This window comes from Ornithorhynchus anatinus, chromosome 1 (genome assembly GCF_004115215.2).
Source record: "Ornithorhynchus anatinus isolate Pmale09 chromosome 1, mOrnAna1.pri.v4, whole genome shotgun sequence".
Lineage (NCBI taxonomy): Eukaryota > Metazoa > Chordata > Mammalia > Monotremata > Ornithorhynchidae > Ornithorhynchus > Ornithorhynchus anatinus.
The window spans coordinates 27365447-27388900 of NC_041728.1; the positions used below are offsets into that span (position 1 = coordinate 27365447).

Genomic DNA, 23454 nt, shown 5'->3' on the forward strand with positions numbered 1-23454 from the left:
CGGGATCTCATCTGACCGGATTACCACTCGGCAGCCCCGGCTTTTGAATTTTTCATGGGCTGGGTTACGTACCTAGGAGTTTGATAACATTTGGGTGATCGAAGTCTTTCATGCACGCGGCTTCGCTGAGAAACTCCTCGATCTCTCTTTGGGAAAAGTTATCCACTGCAAAAGGAAATTAATGCAAATCAGAGTGGGGAAAAAAACACAACTAGGTTACCAAACAGACAGGTCACCTGGAAAAATAACCAACCACTCCGACCGGCTTGCTGCCGCTGGCTTGTTTGTATGACCGCAATTAGACCGTTTCCTGTCGATGTGAAGCTGCAAGGAGGGAATGGTCATTTTGGGGGCCACAAAATGAGGCGGACTTGGCATAAAAGTTAACGGCTTCCATCCAGACAAGATCTTCCCCAGCTTTGCCGTCCCTCGTGCCCAATTTACCCTCTGCTGCTGCTTTCCAGCATGCTCTGGGCTACAGAAACAAGAGCCTGATATTCCTGACCAGAGGCCCCTTGACCCTCGGCATTCATTCGCAGATCACTGGGAAAACCAAACAGGATCCCGGAAGCGGGAGGAACAGCAGACCTTATTCTTCTGCATTGACTGGATTTGCTCCCTTTATTTACCCCTCCCTCAGCCCCATGGAACTAATGTCCATATCCGTAATTCATTTATTTATATTAATGACTGTCCCCCACTTCTTGACTGTAAGCTCGTTGTGGGCAGGAAATGCGTATGTTACATTTTACTCTCCCAAGGGTTTAATACAGAGCTCTGCACACAGAAAGCGAAGCAGTGTGGTCTAGTGCATAGAGCACAGGCCTGGTAGTCAGAAGGACCTGGATTCCAATCCTGCCTCTGCCACTTCTCTGCTGTGTGATCTTGGGCAGGCTACTTAACAAGCGCGTCTTTGGCCACAGTCTTGGTTTGCATGACTGAACTGGGTCCATAAATTCTGCTGCTGATTAAGTGACTCGGTCTATCAGCTCTAAAATCTGCACCAAGCATTCCATCCCCACTTATTTCGAATGTAAAAGGTTATTTTAGAAAGGCATGCAGGCTGACTGGCCCTTCAGTTTCCTCTTGCAAGTAGATTCTAAATTTGAGGGGGGTAAAACAAAAAAAAGGGCAGTTTCACAATGTCACTTTCAGAAGTAACAGAAAATCTTTCCGGAGGGTTACTGAAGAAACAACATTAAGAGAATCGACAACTCAGTCGGTCAGCAGTCCCTCCCATCAACTCTGGAGGAATTGTGGGGGTGGACAAAGGGAACAGGTCAAGGGAAGGGGCAGAAGAGTGGGGCTAAGTCAGAAAAACCTGCTCTGAAAATGAGGAGTTCTTTTCAATCGGTCAATCACCAATGGTATTTATTGAGCGTTTACTATGTGCAGAGCACTGTACTGAGCGTTCTGGGAGAGAACACTTCAACAGAGTTAGCAGACCCGTTCTCTGCCCACAACGAACCCCCGCCCCCGACCCAAATGAGAAGCTTCCAAGTTTGGCAGAGCCCGGGCTGATGGGGCTGAGGTTTTGTTTGGCCTGGATGGTGTCACGGCCACTTCAGGTGTCAGTTGGAAGATGGAACCAAAGCTTCTGGGGACAAAAGCTTTGCCCCTCCTCTGGAAACAGGTACCCCCTGTCCCCCATGTGGAGATGATCCCTAATCTATAGCCGACTGTCTAAATGAGCTTTGATGAAAGTTGTAATCAAAGTGCACTAAAACCCAATTAAAATCATAATGAGATGTTAGCTTATTCCGAATCCCCAACTGACGTCTTGCGCTCCTTGTGGGGCGGGAACATACCTACCACCTCTGTTGTACTGAACTCTCCCAAGTGCTTAGGACAGTACTCTGCAGACAGTAAGTGCTCAGTAAATATTATTGATCGATTGATGATATGATAGAGATGGTAGCATTTAAGCTCTGCACTAGGAAATCTATTTATGGAAGTCTGCTTACCTGAATCTAAGTTTCAAACCTTCCTAGACATGGTGTAATTATTTTTTTATTAGGCACAAATATTTTCTGTGGACTGTGAGCTCACTGTGGGTAGGGAATGTCACTGTTTATTGTTGTATTGTCCTTTCCCAAGCGCTTAGTATAGTGCTCTGCACACAGTAAGCGCTCAATAAATATGACTGAATGAATTTTCCGGGCTCCATTCCTTCACTATTTCCTGGCCACAAACTCAGCTGCGTGGAACTTTGTGGAATAAATGTGTGATCACATGCACACACTTCTTTATTACTCCTTCTTCACCCCTCACCATTATGTGGCTGACAATGGATAATGACAAATAGTCTGTAAGGTCCTTGTGTGCGGGAACTTTGATATCCTACTCTACTGTATTGTACTATCCCAGGAGTTTAGTACAGTGCTCAGCCACAGTAAGTGTTCAATAAATCCCATTGATTGAAACGTGTCTAGAGATAGAGCTCTCTAGACTGTGAGATCATTGTGGGTAGGAATGTGTCTGTTGTTATACTGTACTCTCTCAAGCGCTTAATACAGTGTTTTGTACACGGTAAGCACTCAATAAATTAATCTAAATGAATTGCCAAAACTGAGACTAGCTTTGGAGGGAAGAGAAGAGTTGGAAATGGACTCTTCCTCGTCAATGTGAATGTATCAATCGATCCAATCAATGATATTTATTGAGCGTTTACTGTATGCAGACCATAGCTGTCAGCGCTTGGGAGAATATAATAGAGTTGGAAGACACACACCCTGCTCACAATAAGCAGCAGCATGACCTAGTGGATAGAACCCGGGCCTGGAAGTGAGAAGGACCTGGGTTCTAATCCCAGCTCCGCCACTTGTCCTGTGTGACCTTGGGCAAGTCACTCACCTCTCTGTGTCTCAGTTCCCTCATCTGCAAAATAGGGATGAAAACTGTGAGTCCCGTGTGGGACACGGACTGTATCCAACCCGATTAGCTTGTATCTACCCCAGCGCTTAGTACAGTGCCTGATACTGTAAGCACTTAACAAGTATATTGAGGAAAAAATAAGAGTGGGGGGGTTACAGTCTAGAGATGAGTTTACAGTCTCAGGGATTACTCACGCTTCATAGTTTTTACTGCGACTTTCTGACAGGTCCCATCGGACTGATTAAGATTTCCTTCCATCACTGATCCGAACTCTCCTGTGAAGCACAACGACAAATTATTCATTTGATCGTACTTATAGAGCGCTTACTGTGTGCAGAGCACGTACTAAGCACTTGGGAAAGTACAATGCAACAATAAACAGTGACATTCCTGCCCACAACGAGTTTATAGTCTGTGGAGGGGAGGGATGTCCAGAGGCATATTGGGAGTATCCTCCTTGCCCCAGGGGAGCTGAACTACCATGAGGTTCCTCCTCTCATTCAGAAAGGAGAGATGAAGTAGTTTGTAAAGACAACGTTCACCTCGGATGAACCCGCTAAGACTAAACCTACAGGATTTCTTTAGAAAGGTCATTTTATAAACATTCCCAGTTTTGTACTGCATAAGTAATAAGGTTTAGACCATAATCTAAACCTTTGCCCCAGTTGACCTGGAACCGATAATTTATTATGCCCGGTGATTAATTCAAGTGACTCAAAGGTACTGCCCTTCAGTAAAGTTTTACAGCTCATGGACTGAAAATGAAGTGCCAAAAAAGGGAGAGAGTTGTCATTCCTTTTGGACACAGGGAAAAAGAAACTAGTATCACCTTTGGTCTGTGAAATAATTGAAAGAGACCTGGCATGAGAAAGAAAACAGAACAGAGTGATTAAGTAGTTCAGCCAGAGATTTTTCCCATTTCCACTCCCACAAAGGAAACGTGGTGAGCTTCCATCACAACAATATCTGGGTATCATTACTCTAGTCGCCTCGGTTTTTCCTTTAAAAAGAGGAAGGGTACAGGCAAGTCTATAGACCCTCACAGTCATTCGACAGAATTCTCATTCACTCAAAATGGGGAGTCTGGTCCATTTGACTGCTTGTAAGTACGTATTACGAATTGCTTACCCTCTCCCAGAATTTTCCCAAGTGTTAGAAGGCTTCTGTCAATCACCACGTCTTCCAGTTTATTTTGCAGCTCTTCACTGACTCCCAAGCTGCTTACTATAAAAGAAGTGTGCAGGGTAGTTGTCGATAGGGAGTATTTTCTGACATGAGTCCCATGGGAAACTTTCCAAGATAGTCTTCCCCCCATTCCTCTCTGCACCAAGAAGAAATTCCTAGCCACTGGCTTTAATGTACTCAAGCAGCTCTCTTCCTCTTACTGAGAAGCAGTGTGGCCTAGTGGAAAGACCCCGGTCCTGGGATTCAGAAGACCTGGATTCCAATCCATCACTTAACTGCCGTGTGACCTTGAGCAAGTCACATTACTTCTCCGTGCCTCAGTTCCCTCATCTGCAAAATGGGGCAGGGAATGTGTCTGTTTAGTGTTATAGTGTACTCTTCCAAGTGCTTAGTACAGTGCTCTTCATGCATTAAGTGCTCAATAACTATGACCAGGTAGGAGGAAGAACAGGTATCCCCATTTTACAGTTGAGGAAACTGAAGGACAAAGAATAATAATCAATAATAATGGTGGTATTTGTGAAGTGCTTACTATGTGCCAAGCACTGTTCTAAGTGCTGTGGGGGAGGGGGATAAAAGATAATCAGGTTGTCCCACATGGGGCTCAGAGTATTAATCCCCATTTTACAGATGAGGTAACTGAGGTCCAGAGAAGTTAAGTGATTTGCCCAAAGTCACATAGCTGACAAGTGGCGGAGCTGGGATTAGAACCCAAGACCTCTGACTCCCAAATCTGTGCTCTTTCCACTGAGCCACGCTGCTTCTTTAAGTCACTTGCCCAGTCACACATCAAGCAATTGGCAGAGGTGGAATTAGAACTCAGGTCTTTCTGAGTGCTCTCTCCACCAGGCCAAACTGTACTTACTGTGTGCAGGGCACTGTACTAAGCATTTGGGAGAGTACTGTACAACAGAGTTGGTAGACCCAATCCCTGCCTACAACGAGCTCCCCGCCGAGACTGTAAGCTCATTATGGGTAGGGAACGGGCCTACTAATTCTGTTTCACTGTACTCTCCCAAGCATTTAGTACAGTGCTCTAAACATAGTAAGTGCTCAATAAATACCACTAATTGATTAAAGGACCATATTTGGAAACAAAGAGATGCCCTTAAATATCCCCAAGCAAACCCCCGGAACAAAATCAGGGCCTGCTGAAGATCTAGGGGCCTCGATATCTAATCAGAGTCCAAGGAAACGAAAGGACACCGACAGGATAAGCAGGAAGGCCCCCAATGTCTATTAAGGTTTGAACAATTGTAGCTTTGCTCACACTCCAAGTTGCAACCGATTGAAAGCTCAGCCCTTCTCCAGCCCCTTGTAAAATATCGAAAAGTATTTTGTTCATGTTATTTGTTAAGTGCTTATCATGTGTCAGGCACCGTTCTAAGCACTGGGGTAGATAGAAGCTAATCAGTTTGGACACTGTCCCCGTCCCACGCGGGACTCACAGTCTTAATTCCTATTTGCCAGATGAGGTAACTGAGGCAAGAGAAGTGAGGCGAGTTGCCCAAGGCCACGCAGCAGAGAGGTGGTAGAGCAGATTAGAACCCAGGTCTTCCTGCCTCCCGGGCTCTAACCATTAGGGAAAGCTGTCGTTTTCCCAGATGACGTTACGGGCAGGAAGCGCCTGTCCACACACACAAACACACACCCACACCCCCCCCGTGTGTGGGATGAGTAATGGACACTCTCTTCTGCACTGCGTGTACTTCGAGATAGTTGCTTGTGTTTTTGATCCGTTAATTGCATTGCCAGATTAAAGTTCACTAGGCGTAGCCTTCTAGTGAGCCGCTTGGAGGTTTGATGAGGAGGGTGAAGTTTAGGGAATTTTTCAAGTCCGTCTCCCATTTGGGGCCGGCAGTGGGATAGAGCTTCTCAGGTACCTGAGGATTGCCGAGTGCCACGGCTTCCTGGTCACTGATCGAACAACTTAGATCCAGGACTGTCTACTTACATAGGGTTTTTGATTGGGATAGGGAAGTGGTAGCCCACTTTTAGCAGGGCAAACGCTTGATTTCCAGGAGCAACGATGGCTTGCTCAGACCTATTTTTTTCTTCAGTGGTATTTGTTAAGCGCTTACTATGTGCCAGGCATTGTACTAAGCGCTGGGGTAGATACAAGCTAATCAGGTTGGACACAGGCCCTGTCCCACATGCGGCTCACAGTCCTAATCCCCATTTTACAGAAGAGGTGACTGAATTATCACATATCAATCATTCAGGCAATCAATCAATGGCATTTATTGAGCACTTATGGGGTGCAGAGTTCTGCGCTAATAATAATAACTGTGCTATTTGTGAAAACCTTACTATGAGCCAGACAGTGTTCTAAGCACTGGAGTAGATGCAATACAATCAGGTAGGACACAGTTCCTGGATTACATGGGGCTCGCAGTCTCAATCCTCATTTTACAGAGGAGGGAACTGAGGCCCAGAGAAGTGAAGTGACTTGCCCAAGGTCACAAAGCAGACCGGTGGTGGAGCTGGGATTGGAACCTATCCACTAAGCCAGGCTGCTTCTCTTTCCTCTCCACTCCTAACACTTTCTCCGGTCATCCAGGATGGATATCCTGTCCAACCTGGTGACCCCCTAGGCTGCGGTCTCCTGTTGACTGGCTTGCCCTTCTTGAGGGAATCCCACAGGTTTATCTTCTGCTGCCCAGATATAACTAGTAAAAAACACCACCACCCAGCCTCCCCGGAGGGAATGCGGTCACTTACAGGTAAGTTCGATAACTCTCCGACTGAATGACTTCTTGGCTTTGTAATTTACTACCAATTCCGAATCCTCCTCACTGAAGGCGCTCCTAAAATGAAAAGAAAAACCAAATTTAAAAAACCCACCCCGAAGTCCCTTGTGATTCATTTTGTAAAACGATTCCTCACAAAATGGTAATGCAAAGGGTAGTTCGAGAAATCTAACTATATTTCCTTGCTTTGATGCCTTAGAAAATACATTTTTCCACTAACTACATACATCAGCAAGGATTAATGAATACAGCATGGGCCTAGGAGTCAGAAGGCCATAGGTTCTAATCCTGAACCCATCACTTGTCTGTTGTATAGGCTTGGGTGAGTCACTTCACTTCTCTGGGCCTCAGTTACCTCATCTGTTAAATGAGGATTAAGACAGTGAGCCCAGGCGGACAGGGATTGTGTCCAACCTGATTTCCTTGTACCACTCCAGCACTTAGTACAGCCCTGGCACACAGTAAGCACTTAACAAATACAATTATTATTATTATTTTGTCATTCCATTCAGTTGATCCTTTTCTATCAGTTGCAGGCCTGGGGCTAAAATTCTACAAGGAACATTCAGTCTTAGGGGCTGACACTCTGGAAGGTCAGGAAGAGACAGATCCTTCACCTGTGGGTTGTTAATTTGTCACTAAAAGCAAAACCTTTCTTGGCATCAGGGAGACACCAGATTATGAAAAGAATATCCAGGAAAGCAAATAGTCCAACCCAGAAGGAGGTCAAATGACAAAAGATGTGATCTGAACATCTGCATCCTAGCTAAATACCTGGATCATCACCAGTGATATTTATTGAGCGCTTACTGTCTGCATAGCACTGTACTAAGCATTTGGGAGAATTGGTAGACATTATCCCTGCCCACAGTGAGCTTACGGTCTAGAGGCTAAGCATCCTCTACCAAGTACTTTGCGATATTGAGCTTTGGTAGGGTCGGGAGATAGATGATGAGAATTATTCACATAAAAATATCTCCCCATTTACGAGCTTTCTAGATGTATGTATATTAATTCCAGTGTGGTCACTGGATTTTTCTTATGTGGTTTCTAATAAAACAAATCTTTCCTTGCCAAGAATCAGATTACTGAGTGAAAAAGTGAAAAAGTACTGTGCTTATCTCTGGAGAGACTGCCATTTGATATCTCGACCAGAGCCAAAACCAAGCATATCAAAGAATGGACTTTGCCATTTATCATTATTATGATAGCTGTTGTTGTTATCACTGTTATCATTGTGGTATTTGTTAAGCACTTACGACGTGTCAAGCACTGTTCTAAGCGCTGGGGTAGATACAAATTAATCAGGTCAGGCACAGACCCTGTCTCACTTGGGTCTCACAGTCCAAACAGCGGGGAATATAGGTACTTAAACCCCATTTGAGGAAGCTGAGGCAGAGAAGTTAAGTGATTTGCCTAGGGTCACACAGCAGGCAAGTGGAAGACATGGAATTAAAACCAGGTCCTTTGGCTCCCAGGCCCATGCTCTTTCCACTAGGCCTTGTTGCTTCTCGTTTTCCAGCAACTGCCTAAATAAGGATGTGTGAGGCTCCTTGGTTGGGCCCTTCTCAAGAACCATTCTGGCACCGCCTAGGGGATGTTCTGGATATACTTTAAGGAGCTCGGAGTGGGGACCGCTTTAGATGAGTGAATCCACCACATAATAAATGTCGCATCAACTGACACCGTTATCACCGTTCTTGTCTTGTCTTATGCCGTAGAGCCGTTTCCGACCCATAGCGACACCACGGACACATCTCTCCCAGAACGCCCCGCTCTCCATCTGCAATCGTTCAGGTAGCGGATCCATAGAGTTTCCTCGGTAAAAATCTGTAAGTGGTTTCCCATTGCCGCCTTCCAAGCGGTAAACTCGAGTCTCTGCCCTCGACTCTCTCCCGTGCCGCTGCTGCCCAGCACGGGTGAGTTTTGACTCGTAGCAGATGGCCTTCCACTCGCTAGCCACTGCCCAAGCTAGGAATGGAATGGGTAGGCCTCTGCTTGACTCTCTCTCCCGTAACCGTTGGCTTACCCAAATCTCGTTTCCTGCGCTCTCCTCCTAATAGCCACAGAGACGTACAGAACCAGCCCAATCACTGTCACTCCACAGAGGCACGCGAGGATGATCACCACAGGATCCGAGTTTCTGGGGGCCGGAGTTGACGATGGGGCGGAGTTGGCTAAACCTGGAGAAATGTACGTTAAAGCAAAATAAGGAGATTTGCTCTTGTTCCAGAAACTGCCTCCTCTTTAGACTTCAAGCTCTCTGAGGACAGGGAATGTGTTTATTTTTACATTGTACTTGAATTGTATTTTCCAAGCACTTAGTACAGTGCTCAGCACACAATAAGCGCTCAATAAATATGACCGAATGATTGAATACTCTCCCAAGTGCTCAGTACAGTGGTCTGCACACAGTAAGTGTTCAATCAATATGATGGATTGAACGAATGAATGCTCTTCCAAATGCTTAGTACAGGGCTCTGCACACAGTAAGTGCTCATTAAATACGATTGAATAATCCAATTTTGAGTTAAATGTCGCCATCAGTCATCCCAGCCCCATATCTTCAATTAATCAGTCAATAGCATTTACCGAGCGCTTACTGTGTGCGGAGCACTGTCCTAAGTGCCTGGGCACTGTGGAGCACTGTATTAAGTGACTCAGGACCCATAAAAAGCCCATAAAAAGGAGAAAACTGTCATATGGGAAAAGGGTGCAACTCTTAGCTAAAAACCTGCTTGTGACAGTTCTAAGGGGAATTTTCTTTCTGCTACATCCTGAAAGGAGTTTGGGCCCTATCAGGAGCTCTTTAAAGCCCACTGCCATACTACTTTGCAGTTTTGAAAGGGTCCTGCTTTTAATTCTTTGCAGAATATTCTTTGTTCTTCTTTAGAGAAGCAGTATGGTTTAGTGGATAGAGCACGGGCCTGGCAATCAGAAGATCAAGGGTTTAAATCCTGGCTCCGCCACTTGTCTGCTGTATGGCCTTCGCTTCTCTGTGCCTCAGTTATCTCATCTGTAAAATGGGGATTCAGACTGTGAGTCCTCTACAGAACAGGGACAGTGTCCAACCTGATTTGTTTGTATCCACCCCAGTGCTTAGTACAGTGCCTGGCACATAGAACTTAACAAATACCATGATCATCATACGACATATTATATATCATATATTATATAAATATTATATTTAATACATTATTATTACTATTATTAAATGTATTTGGTCCCCTTTGGAGGCCCTGCCCCAGGTTCTCTCAGGCACTACTCAATCTAATAATCGAATACTAATCTAAAAATAATTAGTAATAATAATAGTAGCAATCTCACACTCAATCCAATAACAACAATAATGATGATGATGATAATAACCGTGGCATTTGTTAAGCACTTACTAAGTACTGAACATTGTACTAAGCCCTGGGTTAGACACAAGATCAACAGGTCCCACCTGGGGCTCACCGAATGAGTAGAAGGGAGAACAGGTACTGAATACCCATGTTGCAGATGAGGGAACTGAGGCTGAGAGAAGTAAAGTCACACAGCAGATAAGAGGTGGAGCCGGGATTAGAACTCATGCCTTCTGACTCCTAGGCCCAGGCTCTTTCCACTAGGCCACCGACTGCCTTTTATTTGCTGTGAACGGGGGTTTCGGGCTCACCGACTCCTGGAATGAAGAATTTCACTGGGTCACTGAGGGGTCCGGCGCCTCCGCTTGTCACGGCTGCTACTCGGATGGTGACCGTGGCGTTGGTGGCCTCGATGGGAATGAATGCCCAGCTGGAATTCCGGTGGTCTTCCGAGCAGCGGTCCTGATGGAAATGGGGGACACGTTCATTTAATCCTGGAGCAGCAGGAGTGAGCAAATTGGAGTTTCGTCCTGTTTTCCTTCCCATAAATAGGACTCCACTGGCTAGCTTGGTGTCTGTGCAGCTAGGACAATGAACTATTACTCTTCCATCATTCAATCAATCAATCACATTTATTGATGGCTTACTGTGTGCAGAGCACTGTGCTAATAATGATAATTGTGGTATGTATTAAGCCCTTACTTTGTATGCACACAATAAATTATCCATCCTTGGTTTCACGGACTCCGTCCTCTCCTGGTTCTCCTCTTAACTTTCTGGCTGTTCATTCTCGGTCTCCTTCGTGGGCTCCTCCTCCCCTTCCCATCCACTAACTGTAGGGATTCCTCAAGGGTCAGTTCTTGGTCCCCTTCTGTTCTCCATCTGCACTCACTCTCTTGGTGAACTCATTCACTCCCTCAGCTTCAACTACCATCTCTACGCAGATGACACCCAAATCTACATCTCCTCCCCTGTTCTCTCTCCCTTCCTCCAGGCATTATATCTCCTCCTGCCTTCAGGTCGTCTCCATCTGGATGTCCACCCACCACCTCAAACTCACCATGTCCAAGACTGAGCTCCTCATCTTCCCTCCCAAACCCTGTCCTCTCCCTGACATTCCCGCCATTGTGGATGGCGCTGCCATCCTTCCCATCTCATAAGCCCGCAATCCTTGACTCTGCTCTCTCATTCACCTCACACACCCAATCCGTCACCAAAACTGCCGGTCTCACCTTCTCAACATCGCCAAGATCCCTTTCCTCTCCACCCAAACTGCTACCTTGCCGGTACAATCTCTCATAATATCCCGACTGGACTACTGCCTCAGACTCCTTTCTGATCTCCCATCCTCCTGTCTCTCCCCACTTCAGTCTAGACTTCACTCCGTTGCCCGGATTATCTTTTTGCAGACACGCTGGGGGCCTGTCACTCCCCTCCTCAAAAATCTCGAGTGGTTGCCTATCCACCTTCTCATGAAGCAAAAACTCCTCACTCTTGGCTTCAAAGCTCTCCATCACCTGGCCCCCTCCTCTCTCACCTCCCTCCTCTCCCTCTACAGCCCAGCCTGCACACTCCGTTCCTCTGCCGCTCACCTCCTCACTGGGCTTCGTTCCCGCCTGTCCCATCATCGACGCTGGCCCACATGCTCCCGCTGTCCTGGAATGTCCTCCCTCCTCACATCTGCCAAACTAGCCCTCTTTCCCTCTTCAGAGCCCTATTGAGAGCTCACCTCTGCCAGGAGACCTTCCCAGACTGAGCCCTCCCTTTCCTTCTGCTCCTCCTCCCCTCCCCATCGCCCCGACTCCCTCCATCCGCTCTACCCCCTTCCCCTCCCCATAGCACCTGCGTATATTTCTACATATTTACTGCTCTTTATTTTATTAATGATGTGCATTTATCTATGGCTCTATTTATCTATTCTGATGGTATTGACGCCCATCTACTTGTTTTGTTGTCTGTCTCCCCCTTCTAGACTGTGAGCCCATCGTTGGGTACGGATTGTCTCTATCTGTTGCCGAATTGTACTTTCCAAGCACTTAGTACAGTGCTCTGCACACAGTAAGTGCTCAATAAATACGATTGAATGAATGAATGAATGTTTGAATGAGTGAGGTGTGAGGAATCCCGGTGAGGCTGCTGTGGTGCCCGGGCTTACCCTTTCTGGGGGAAGGAATAATTCCTTTCAATAGTTGGTTTGTTTTTTTTTCCCTCTTGCATAATTGTGCAGTTGTGACTCAGCTGGCCAGGGTATTTATGAGCCATTCCAGGACCCACTGGGAGGAAGGCCAGATTCGGTCTGGCGACGATGTGACAATGAGTCAGAGGAATTGGGTACAAAGATGGCAGGTTCAATACGCCATCGAATGCAACAGGCAGAGACATTTTTCCTCCTCCTTCCTCCTCCGCCCCACTTCACTTTTTTTAATACTGCATTTGTGAAGCGCTGTCTATATGCCAGACACTGGGAAGCAGGATGGCCTATTGGCTAGAGCCTTGGCCTGGGAGTCAAAAGGACCTGGGTTCTATTCCTGGCTCTGCCACTTGTCTGCTGGGTGACCTGGGCCAAGTTACTTCACTTCTCTGGGCCTCAGTTCTCGCATGTGGAAAATGGGGATTAAGACTGTGAGGCTCATGTGGAGCAGGGACTGTGTCCAACCTGATTAACTTGTATCTACCCAAGCGCTTAGAACAGTGCTTGACACATAGTAAGCGCTTAACAAATACCATCACCGTCTAAGCACTTAGACTTGAATCTGTAACCTTTGGACATTGGATATTCTCCCCATTCCCAATCCCATAGTGCTATATACGTATCTATAAATTATACATTATAAATTACTTATTTATTGATGTTAGTTTCAGTCTCCCTCTCTAGGCCATAAGCTTGATACGGGCAGGGAACGTGTCTGCTAATTCTGTTGTATTGTACTCTCCCGAGGGCTTAGTACAGTGTTCTGCACAGAGTACTGTTCTAAGCGCTGTACCAAGACAACACGGGCTTGGGAATCAGAACGACCCGGGTTCTAATCCCGGCTCTGCCACTTGCCTGTTGCATAACTTTGGCAAGTCACTTCACTTTACTTCATCTCATCTGTCAAATGGGGATTAAGACTGTGAGTCCCACGCGGGACACGGACTGTCTCCAACCTGATTATCCTGTATCAACCTCAGCGCTTAGCACAGTGCCTGGCCCATTGTAAGTGCTTAGCAGATACCATAAAAACCCAAACAGAAAAAAAACCCGGGAACCGAAAGACTGTAGAGAGCCAAAACAGAATCAGTATCTCTATGCTTGCCTCCAGAGGGAGATCCGGGCCCTAATCGACTGCAGTTTCTTAGCAGCCCAAGATTGTCCCAGAGGCCAGGAATTGAGGTCTGCTTTCATATTCGGTTACTTTTTTAAAAGGAACAAAAAGTACAGCTAACTTTCAACTTCACAGAAATGGGGAGGGGAATGGCGAGAGCGGGGAAAACTGAAATCCACAGACCATCCAGAGAAATCGCATTTTTTGGCCTTTTTTCTAGGTGCCTCTTCCATTAAAGCCTTGATCCGAACTGCTACCGAACAGGGATCTCATCTCCTCTCATCCATTCAGCTCTAATTCTGGTGGTGATGGAACCTCCTCACTCATTCATTCATTCGTATTTATGGAGCGCTTACTGTGTGCAGAGCACTGTATTAAGCGCTTGGGAGAGCACAACATAATAAACGGACACATTTCCTGCCCACAGCAAGCTTACATGAGTAGCGATAGTGTCTACGACTTCCAGTATGGTACTTTGCACACAGTAAACGCTCAAAAATACCATTTATCGATAAATACTATTGAATTATTGATTTTTGTGCTAATTAGTCTTGCTCCACACCTAAACAAAAGTCCCGAAGTTTCTAGAGCAAGTTTCCATAGGTGGCAGGGGAGAATTTGGAGGAAGGAGAAGGGGGTTGTTAAGGTGAGGAAAAAGTCTTTTAGGTAGAGTAGATGTGAAGCTTTAGGTTGGGGGGGCGGGGAGGGGTTGCAGTGAGGGCGAGGAGAAGGGGAGATGGTCAAACAATGAAGTTGGTGACCAATCTCCTAAATTCTTAGTCCAGTGCTCTGCACTCAGTAAGCGCTTAACAAATACCATCGATTGAATGATGTTTACTGAGCACTTACCAGGTGCAGAGCACTGGACTGAGCTCTTGGGAGAGTACAAGGCAGCGGAATTGGCAGACTGGTCCCCTGTCCACAACAAGCTTACAGTCTAGAGGGGGAGACAGGCATTTAGTACAGTGCCAAGAGCTAAGTACAGTGCTTTGCATGCAGTAAGTGCTTAATAAATGTGGTTAAATGAATAAAGTATGGATATGTACATAAGTGCTGCAGGGCTGACAGGGGCTGGGCGGGGGGAATGGGGGTGTGAATAGCAAATGCTAAAAGCGTCCAGGGATTCGTACAGAAGGACCCAGGGACCGAGTTTGAGGAGCTGGAGTTCCCCGAGTAGGCGGGGATGAGCCGGGCTAACTGTCCGGAAAGTTCACGGACATGGCTGACCACAGAACCACCACTTACAGAAAAGCGTGAGAGCTTTTGTGCTGAGGCTACCCACAGTCTTCAGAGCCGCCATGAATCCGGCATTTGGTATGATATCCGGTGCACAGCAAAAACTAATGTGAATGCCAATTCTTTAGACTCATAATAATTAATAATAATTGTGGTATTTGTTCAGCGCTTACTAGGTGCCAAGCCATTGTTCTAAGCACTGGGCTAGATCTAGCACTGGCTAGATAATCAGGTTGGACTCAGTCCGTATCCCACATGGGATTCACAGTCCTCATCCCCATTTTCCAGATGAGGTAGCTGAGGCCCAGAGAAGTGACTTGCCCAAGGTCACATGGCAGACATGTGGCAGAGCTGGGATTAGAACCCAGGTCCTTCTGACTCACAGGCCCGGCCTCTACCCTCTGGGCCACACAGCTTCACAAGGAACTTACACGAGCGAGAGGCCAGAAAGATTGTGTTCCCTTGCATTCTTTTCCCTGGCATTTAGTTCAGCGCTCTACATGTGGAAGATCCTTCTAAGTACTCTGGGATGAATGTCTGATTTTGTGCCAGCGAGAACTTGTGAGGAGATTTTCTCCAGGTCAAGAGGTAGAAAAATGGCAGTTTAACAAATACCATTTAAAAAAAAAAGGCAAAGAGGCAAAAGAGAAAACAGTGCCACGCCTGGCAAACACTGAATAAGAAGAAGGGAGGAGGAAAGAAAGAGGAGAGAGGAGGAAGGAGGGGAAGGAGGAGGAGAAGAGGAAGCAGAACGAGGAGGAGCAGGAGAAAAAGAAGAAGGAGGAGGAGGAGGACAAAGAAGGAGAAGAAGAAGAAGAAAAAGGAGGAGGAGGAGAAGAGGAGGAGAAGGAGGAGGAGAAGGAGGAGGAAGAAGGAGAAGAAGAAGAAAAAGGATGAGGAGGAGGAGAAGAAGAAGAAAAAGGATGAGAAGGAGGAGGAGAAGAAAAAGAAGGAGAAGAAGAAGATGAAGAAGATGAAGAAGTTGAAGAAGAGTATTTGTTAAGCAGTTACTCTGGGTCAAACAGTATTACTAACCAGTGGGGTAGTTACAAGATAATCAGGTCGAACACAGTCCCTTTCCCAGCAAACTAGGGGCAGTCTCTTTTGTGCGAAATGTGACTGGGGCTGTAGGTCCTGCCTCGGCCTTGTCATCCACCCGCACACGCATGGGTGAATTTTGCCTTCATTACTGCCTTTTTCCAATGCCAAGGGCAACTATATATCAGTCAAAACATGTACTAAGCGCTTGGGAGAAGAATACAATAGAATAGGTAGACAGAAACCCTGCCTTGAAGGAGCTTAACACTGCTCTTGTACCTACTCTGGCTCACGGAAAGACCAAGCCCGCTCCCACAGAGAAACCGGCTAAACCCTCCAGAAGAACAGCTGTGTTGTAAGAGAGGGCCAAACCATTGCTTCACTGTAAGCTCGTTGATGGGAAGGGACTGTGTCTATTTAATGTTATATTATATTCTCCCAAGCACTTAGTATAATGTTTGGCACACAGTAAGCGTTCAATAAATATGACTGAATGAATGAAAGAATGAATTTCCGGACCAAGACTTCTGGGCGTTCAGACTCACGTTGACCTCCAGCTCTTGCCAGCAGTAGATGATGAAGAAACCCAGCAGGGCTCCTTCGTGCTGCTGGATCGGAGGTGTCAACCATCTGACTTCCAGGGAATTACTGGATTCGTTCAAATGTACGGACACATTCGAAGGGGCGGCCGACGGGGCTGAAAAGGAAACAGAGAGAAAGGCTAAAGCTCTCAGGAAAAATGATCTCACGTGACCGCTTCGACAACTGTGGCATTTGTTAAGCGCTTATGATGTGTACTAAGCGCTGGTGGAGATAGAAGCGAATCAGGTTGGACACAGTGCCTGTCCCACAAGGGGCTCATGGTCTTAATCCCCATTTTGCAGATGAGGTAACTGAGGCATAGAGAAGTGAAGTGACTTGCATAGAGAAGTGAAGTGACTTGCCTAAGGTCACCCAGCAGACAAGTGATGGGGTCAGGATTAGAACCCAGGTCCTTCTGACTCCAAGGCCCGTGTTCTCCCCATTAGGCCGCACTGCTTCTCTAGGATCTTGGAGGAGGCAGGTCTCGGTGGCTGCTCTCCCTAGCTGTGAAGCTGGACAACCAGCTCCCGCGGTGATAGAGTTGAGGTTCCTGACCGTAGAGGTGAAAACACAGACCTGCCCCCCATAATCTGGCCTCTGCCCCGGGGCATTCTTGCAAGTGACGCTTCCTCCATTCAGTCTCATACTGAATCTCAATGCTGAGACCTTTTTTTTTTTGGAGGGAAGGTATTTGTTAAGCGCTTACTGTGTGCCAGGTACTGTATTAATCGCTGAGGTATATGCAAGCTAATCTGGTTGGACACACTCCCTGTCCCACATGAGGTTCACTGTCTTAATCCCCATTTTACAGATGAGGGAACTGAGGCCCAGAGACGTGAAGTAGCTTGCTCAAGATCACCTAGCAGACAAGCGGAGGAGCTGGGATTAGAACCCAAGCCCCTCTGACTCCCAGGCCCATTCTTCTACTCCCTTCTGTGACTCCCTAAACTTGCTCCCTTTATTCATCCCCCACTCCCAGCCCCACAGCACTTATGTCCATGTCTGTAATTTATTTCTATCTCCCTTCTAGACTGTAAATTCGTTGTGGGCAGGGAATGTGCCTGTTTCTTGTTCTACTGTACTCTCCAAGCACTTAGTATAGTGTTCTGCACACTGTAAGCACTCAATAAATACGACTGACTATCTACTAGGCCACTGTGTAAACATACATTGCAATAAATGCATTCCTATACATGCACAACGGACAGAGGGTGATGTTTTATCATGCAGTTTGGAGAAGAATTAGGAAGAATAGAAAAGCTAGACACGGAAGACTAGAGGAACACAATATCACAATGCCACCATGAATTAGTTACAACGTTGGCTGTTACCCAGCAAGGGGAAGGCAAAAAAAAATGATAATAATAATAATAAAATAATGGTATTTGTTAAGTGCTTACTATGTGCCAGGCATTGTACTAAGCACTGTGGTGGATCCAAGCACATCGAGTTGGACACAGTTCCTATTCCACGTGGGGCTCAAAGTCTAAATCCCCATTTTACCGACGAGGGTACCGAGGGCCAGAAAAGTGAAGTGACTTGCCCAAGGTCACCCGAGGCAATTCTTTGGACAATGAGGTGAATAGACGGAAGCCCCATCTGTCGGGCTGTGATAATGGGCCCATCCCCGGCCACCGCTCTGGGTTTGACACGGCCAAGTCGGAGGCGGAAGCAAAACAAGTCCTGAGTGTCTCAGCTGAGCCCGCGGAGTCAGCTTAGACACTCAGGACTTGTTTGCTTCTGAGTCCCGCCGTCCATTCTGTCCCCATCGAATCAGAATAAAATAAACTGAAATAGGAAGCAACAACTTCAAAGTCCAGAAAATACAAAGCCGACTGAGTTTGCGGTGCCCAGTTTCCCCCTCTGGAGCTGGACGTGATGACTCAGCGTTGGCCGTCTGCCTCACGGCAGCTGGGTTTACTGAGATCCTCACACGGAAAAGACTTAGGCACCTTATCAAGGCTCCCTGACTCATATCTCGTCCTCGATTTGATTTCATTCAGCTTTTGAGAATCAGTGAAGAGCAGCGTGGCCTCGTGGAAAAAGCACGGATCTGGAAGTCAGAAGACCTGGGTTCTAATGCCGGCTCCACCACTTGTCTGCTGTGGGACCTCGGGCAAGCCACTTCACTTCTCTGGGCCTCAATTCCCTCATCTGCAAAATGGGGATTAAGACTGTGAGCCCTACGTGGGACAGGGACTGTTCCGACCTGATTAGCTGGCCTAGTGGATAGAGCACAGGCCTGGGAGTCAGAGGGACCGGGGTTCTAATCCCGGCCCTGCCACTTGGCTGCTGTGTAACCTTGAGCAAGTCACTTCACTTCTAGGTGTCTCAGTTCCCTCATCTGTAAAATGGGAGTTGAGATTGTGAGCTCCATGTGGGACAGGGACTGTGTCCAATCTGACATACTTGTATTCACCCCAGCGCTTACTTCAGTGCCTGGCACAGAGGAAGGGCTTAACAAATACCTCAATTATTATTATCATCATTATTATTATCATTACTTTGTATCTCTAGATTGTGAGCTCATTACTGGCAGGGCCTACGTCTATTTGTTGTTGTACTGTACTGTCTCTAGAGTTTAATACAGTGCTCTGCACACAGTAAGCACTCAATAAATACAACTGAATCGAACTGAATCTGCTCCATCCCTTAGCACAGTGCCTGGCCCAAAAAACTTAACAAATCCCATCCAACACAAAAACAGACATCTTAGCCAAGGTCAGACCGGCTCCTGATGCACTGGGGAAACTCCTCCAGCGACAGGGCTGGTCTGGACTGTGTTGATCTCAACCACGCTAAGGAGCATCTTGCTATCTCTGTGCCCTGAGCCATCAAATAGCTACTCAGCATGGGGAAAATCAGTCAATCAATGGTATTTATTGAGCACTTACTGTGTGCAGTGCACTGTATTAAGTGCTTGGGAGAGTGCAATATAATTGATAGTCATGATCCCTGCCCTCAAGGAGCTTACCATTTAGTGTTAAACAAAAACTCCTCACTCTTGGCTTCAAAGCTGTCCATCCCCTTGCCCCCTCCTACCTCACCTCTCTTCTCTCCTTCTATATCCCAGCCCGCACACTCCGCTCCTCTGCCGCTGCTCACCTCCTCACTTGGCCTTGTTCTCGCCTGTCCCACCTTTGAACCCTAACCCACGTCCCATCCCTGGCCTGGAACGCCCTCCCTCCTCACACCCGCCAAACTATCTTCCCCCCTTCAAAGCCCTACTGAGAGCTCACCTCCTCCAGGAGGCCTTCCCAATCTGAGCCCCCCTTTTCCTCTGCTCCTCCTCCCCTCCCCATCACCCTGACTCGCTCCCATTACTCTCCGCCCCCTCCGTCCCACAGCCCTTGTGTATATATGAACATATTTATAATTATAATTCTATTTATTTTTCTTAATGATGTGTACATATCTATAATTCTTTTTATTTATAATGATGCTACTGATGCCTGCTTACTTGTTTTGATGTCCATCCCCCCGCTTCTAAACTGTGAGCCCGCTGTGGGCAGGGATTGTCTCTATTTGTTGCTGAATTGTAATAATAATAATTGTTAAGCACTTACTATGTGCCAGGCACTGTTCCAAGTGCTTAGTACAGTGATCTGCACATAGTAAGCGCTCAGTAAATCCGACTGATTGAATGAATGAATGAATTTAGTGAGCCACGTGGCAGATATTGATGGAGATGATCTTCACTCGGTGCTTACAAGGTGCCAGAGGCCGGGCTAGAGAATCAGAGCGGTCACAGTCCCTTCTGACAAGGAGCTCAGAGTCCAAGAGCTCGGCTAGTTCATTCATTACCTCCTTCCGTGGTACTGGCCAGAATCCAGGCGCTCACCGCCGACCAGCCGACTTCATTCATGCAAGAAATGCCAATCTTATAGTTAGTCAGGACCCGCAGCTGTTCGATTCGGTACAGACGAGGGGAGGCGGAGGCGGTAAACATCATGACTGATGCATTATTCAGTGGATCGGCTTCCTTAACCTTAAACGAAAAGACAAAAAGTAAGGCCAGGATAAATCATCTGATTGACCGGAATTTCAGATTCGGTTTACCTCGAAAACATATTTAGGAAGCAAACCCTTTCCTCCTAGTAAATGCAGTTCCTTCCATCACTGCCAATTTGGGTGACTCATCCTTTCTGAGGGAACGGCAGTTACCCCAGAGAGGAGGACCCTCCCTGCTTCCCAAAGTGTGTACAAGGGCCCTGGACGTCCGGGGAGACGTCTGCTCTGGTGAAATAGTCCTTAGGCTTTCGCTCCATGGTCACCAGAGCGAAACTGTTGAATGGAAGTAGTGTGGCCTAGTGGATAGAGCCTGGGCCTGGGAGTCAGAAGGACCTGGGTTCTAATCCCAGCTCCGCCACTTAACCGCTCTGTGACCTGGAGCAAGCTTCGTCACTTCTCTGGGCCTCTTATTTCATCTGGAAAATGGGGATTAAGACTCGTAAGCCCCATGTGGAGCATGGACTGTGTCCAACCTGACTGGCTTAAATCTATGCCAGTGCTTAGTACCTAATAAGCACGTCACAAATACCGTAAATAAAATGGAAGCTGCAATCCATGAGGCTGAAGTAAAAATTTCTTGTCCCTTCCTCACTCCTTTCTCTTCCTGAGGTGATTTTTTGATATTTGAAGGCACACCTCCTCCAAGAGGCCTTCCCTGAATAAGCCTTCATTCCTCTTTTCCCACTCCCTTCTGCTACACCCTTGCTCTTAGATTCGCTCCCGTTTTTCACCCCTCCCACAGCACTTAGATATATCCATAATTTATTTATTTCTATTAATGTCTGTCTCCCCCTCTAGATAGCCACCTTTTTGTTTTCATATAGTGTGCCTACCAACTCTGTTATGGCGTTATGTCTCAAGCGCTTAGTACAGTGCTCTGCACACTGAAAGCGTTCGATAAATATGAGTGATTGATAAAGAGGATAACGGTTTTGACTACAGTGATGGGGGAGGCACAGGGAGGACAGGGTTTGGGTGGGAAAAGGAGGAGTTCTGTTTTGGACATGTTTAATTTGATATGATGGCAGGACATCCAGCTAGGGATGTCTTGAAGGGAGGAGGAAATGTGAGATTGCAGAGAAGGAGAGAGATTAGGGCTGGAGTTGGAAACTGGGGAATCATCTACATAGAGATGTTATTTGAGGTCAGGGAAGTGAATAAGTTCTCCAAGGGAGTGGGAGTAGATGGAGAAGAGAAGGACTGAGCCTTGAGAGACCCCCCCACTGTTGGAGGGTGGGAGGCAGAGGAGGAGTCAGAAAAATAGATCGAGAAGGAGAACCAAGAGAGGACAGTAGCAGTGAGTCCAAGATTGGATAAAGTTCCAAGGAGAAGGGGATGGTCTACAGAGTCCAAGGCAGCTGAGAGGTCTAGGAATATTAGGATGGAGTAGAGGCCGTTAGATAGGGTGAGAAGACGATCTTTGGTTGCCTTAATGATCTTAATGTTTCTTTGGGGCGAAGGGGCGGAAGCTAGATTGGAAGGGATCTAGAAGAGAATTACAGGAGAGGAAGTGGAAACAGCGGGTGTAAACAACTCTCACAAGAAATTTGGAGAGAAATAATAGGAGGGAGATGGGGCAATAACTGGAGGGAGCCGTGGAGTCAAGGGAGGGCTTTTATTTTGGGATAGGGGATTCATAAGCATGTTTGAGAGCAGTGGGGAAGAAGCCGATGGAAAGCGAACAGTTGAAGATGGTCATCGAGGAGGGAAGTAGGAAGGGGGCGAGTGTTTTTTAAAAAGCTATGAAGGGATGGGGTCAAAAGCCCAGGAGGAGGGGGAAGATTTAGAGAGGAGGTGAGAGATTTCATCTTGAGCTTCTAAAAGGAACACAGGGAGAGTCAAAGAGGGTGAAGGAGGAGGAGGATAAGGGATTGAAGAGGAGCAGGGGAGATTTTAGGGAGCTCACACCTAATAGTTTCAATTTTGTTGATGAAATATGCGGCCAGGTTCATTAGGGGAAAGAGATGGTGGGGGCTGGGAGAAAGGAGGTTTGAGGAGGGAGTTAACTGTCTGGAACGGCTAGTGTAGGAGTGAATTAGAAAGGAGAAGTATTGTCAGGCAGTGGAGAGGGCTAAATTGAAGCAGATAAGAATGTATTTACAGTGGACAAGGTTAGGAAGCAGCAACGTGTGACCCAGGGGGTGGGACACAATCAGTCAATTCAAAGAGAACTTTCAGTGTGCAGAGCACTGAACTAAGAGCTTGGGAAAGTTCAATGCGAAAGAGTTGGTAGACATGTCCCCCCTATCCACAAAGGGTTTACAGTCTAGATGGAGAAGAGCTTGCTGTGGAGAGTGGTTTATACTTCTGTGGAGCCTGTCCCAAGGAGGTGTGGCTTAGTGGAAAGAGCACGAGTTTAAGAGTCAGAAGACATGGGTTCTAATCCTGGCTCCACCCCTTGTCTGCTGTATGACCTTGGGCAAGTCACTTAACTTTTCTGTGCTTCAGTTACCTCATCTGTGAAATGGGGATTAAGACTCAGTGACCCCCATGTGGGACAACCTGATTACCTTGTACCTACCTTAGTACTTAGAACAGTGCTTGGCACGTAATAAGCACTTAATAAATACCATCATCATCATTATTATTATTCACAAGACAGGACAGCTTGGGGTTCAGGACCCTCCAGATTCAAAGTGGGTTTTGGGGGGGTTTCTAACAACTTAGCTGGCCTCTCCAACTAAAACAATGCACACTCCATCCTATTTCTGATAAGCTGCCATTTCTGGCTGTTTCCCTTTGCTGTTCCACGATCTTTCTCCAGGATTTCATTCACTCTCACCCCTTTCCAGTCAACAGTTGCATGGGGCAAATCCGTCACGCCCACACTGCCGGGGGTGAATGACGCATTCATGCTTAGAGTGGCTTAAGCTATAGAGAAAACTCAATTCTCTCAACGTTCTTCCAGATTCTAGGATTTCATGCCTTAAAAGAGGCCCCAGCTGTTTGTATGACAATCCAGAGAGTAATTCCGACGCTGTCTGTAGGATGTACCAGAGTAACTGACTCCACTGCTGTTTGGATGATAATGATGGATTAACTGCAGCTCTTTGTGTACAGGGAACATGTCAGGTTATTGTACTGAACTCTCCCAAGTACTTAGTACAGAGCTTTGCACCCCGGAAG

At 46.7% G+C, this 23454-nt stretch overlaps 1 protein-coding gene across 1 annotated transcript in view; it reads right to left on the reverse strand.

Annotated features, from left to right (window-relative positions):
* The window catches only part of MERTK (MER proto-oncogene, tyrosine kinase), a 91198-nt gene that overhangs the window by 17583 nt on the left and 50161 nt on the right, over positions 1-23454 (reverse strand). Inside the window, exons 7-14 of the mRNA XM_029071151.2 lie at positions 20122-20305; positions 16281-16432; positions 10468-10618; positions 8839-8992; positions 6781-6866; positions 4003-4098; positions 3069-3149; positions 73-165 (exon numbers count right to left, since the gene is read on the reverse strand). Of these exons, the coding sequence (XP_028926984.1) occupies positions 73-165; positions 3069-3149; positions 4003-4098; positions 6781-6866; positions 8839-8992; positions 10468-10618; positions 16281-16432; positions 20122-20305 (997 nt within the window). The remainder of the gene's footprint in view (positions 1-72; positions 166-3068; positions 3150-4002; positions 4099-6780; positions 6867-8838; positions 8993-10467; positions 10619-16280; positions 16433-20121; positions 20306-23454) is intronic.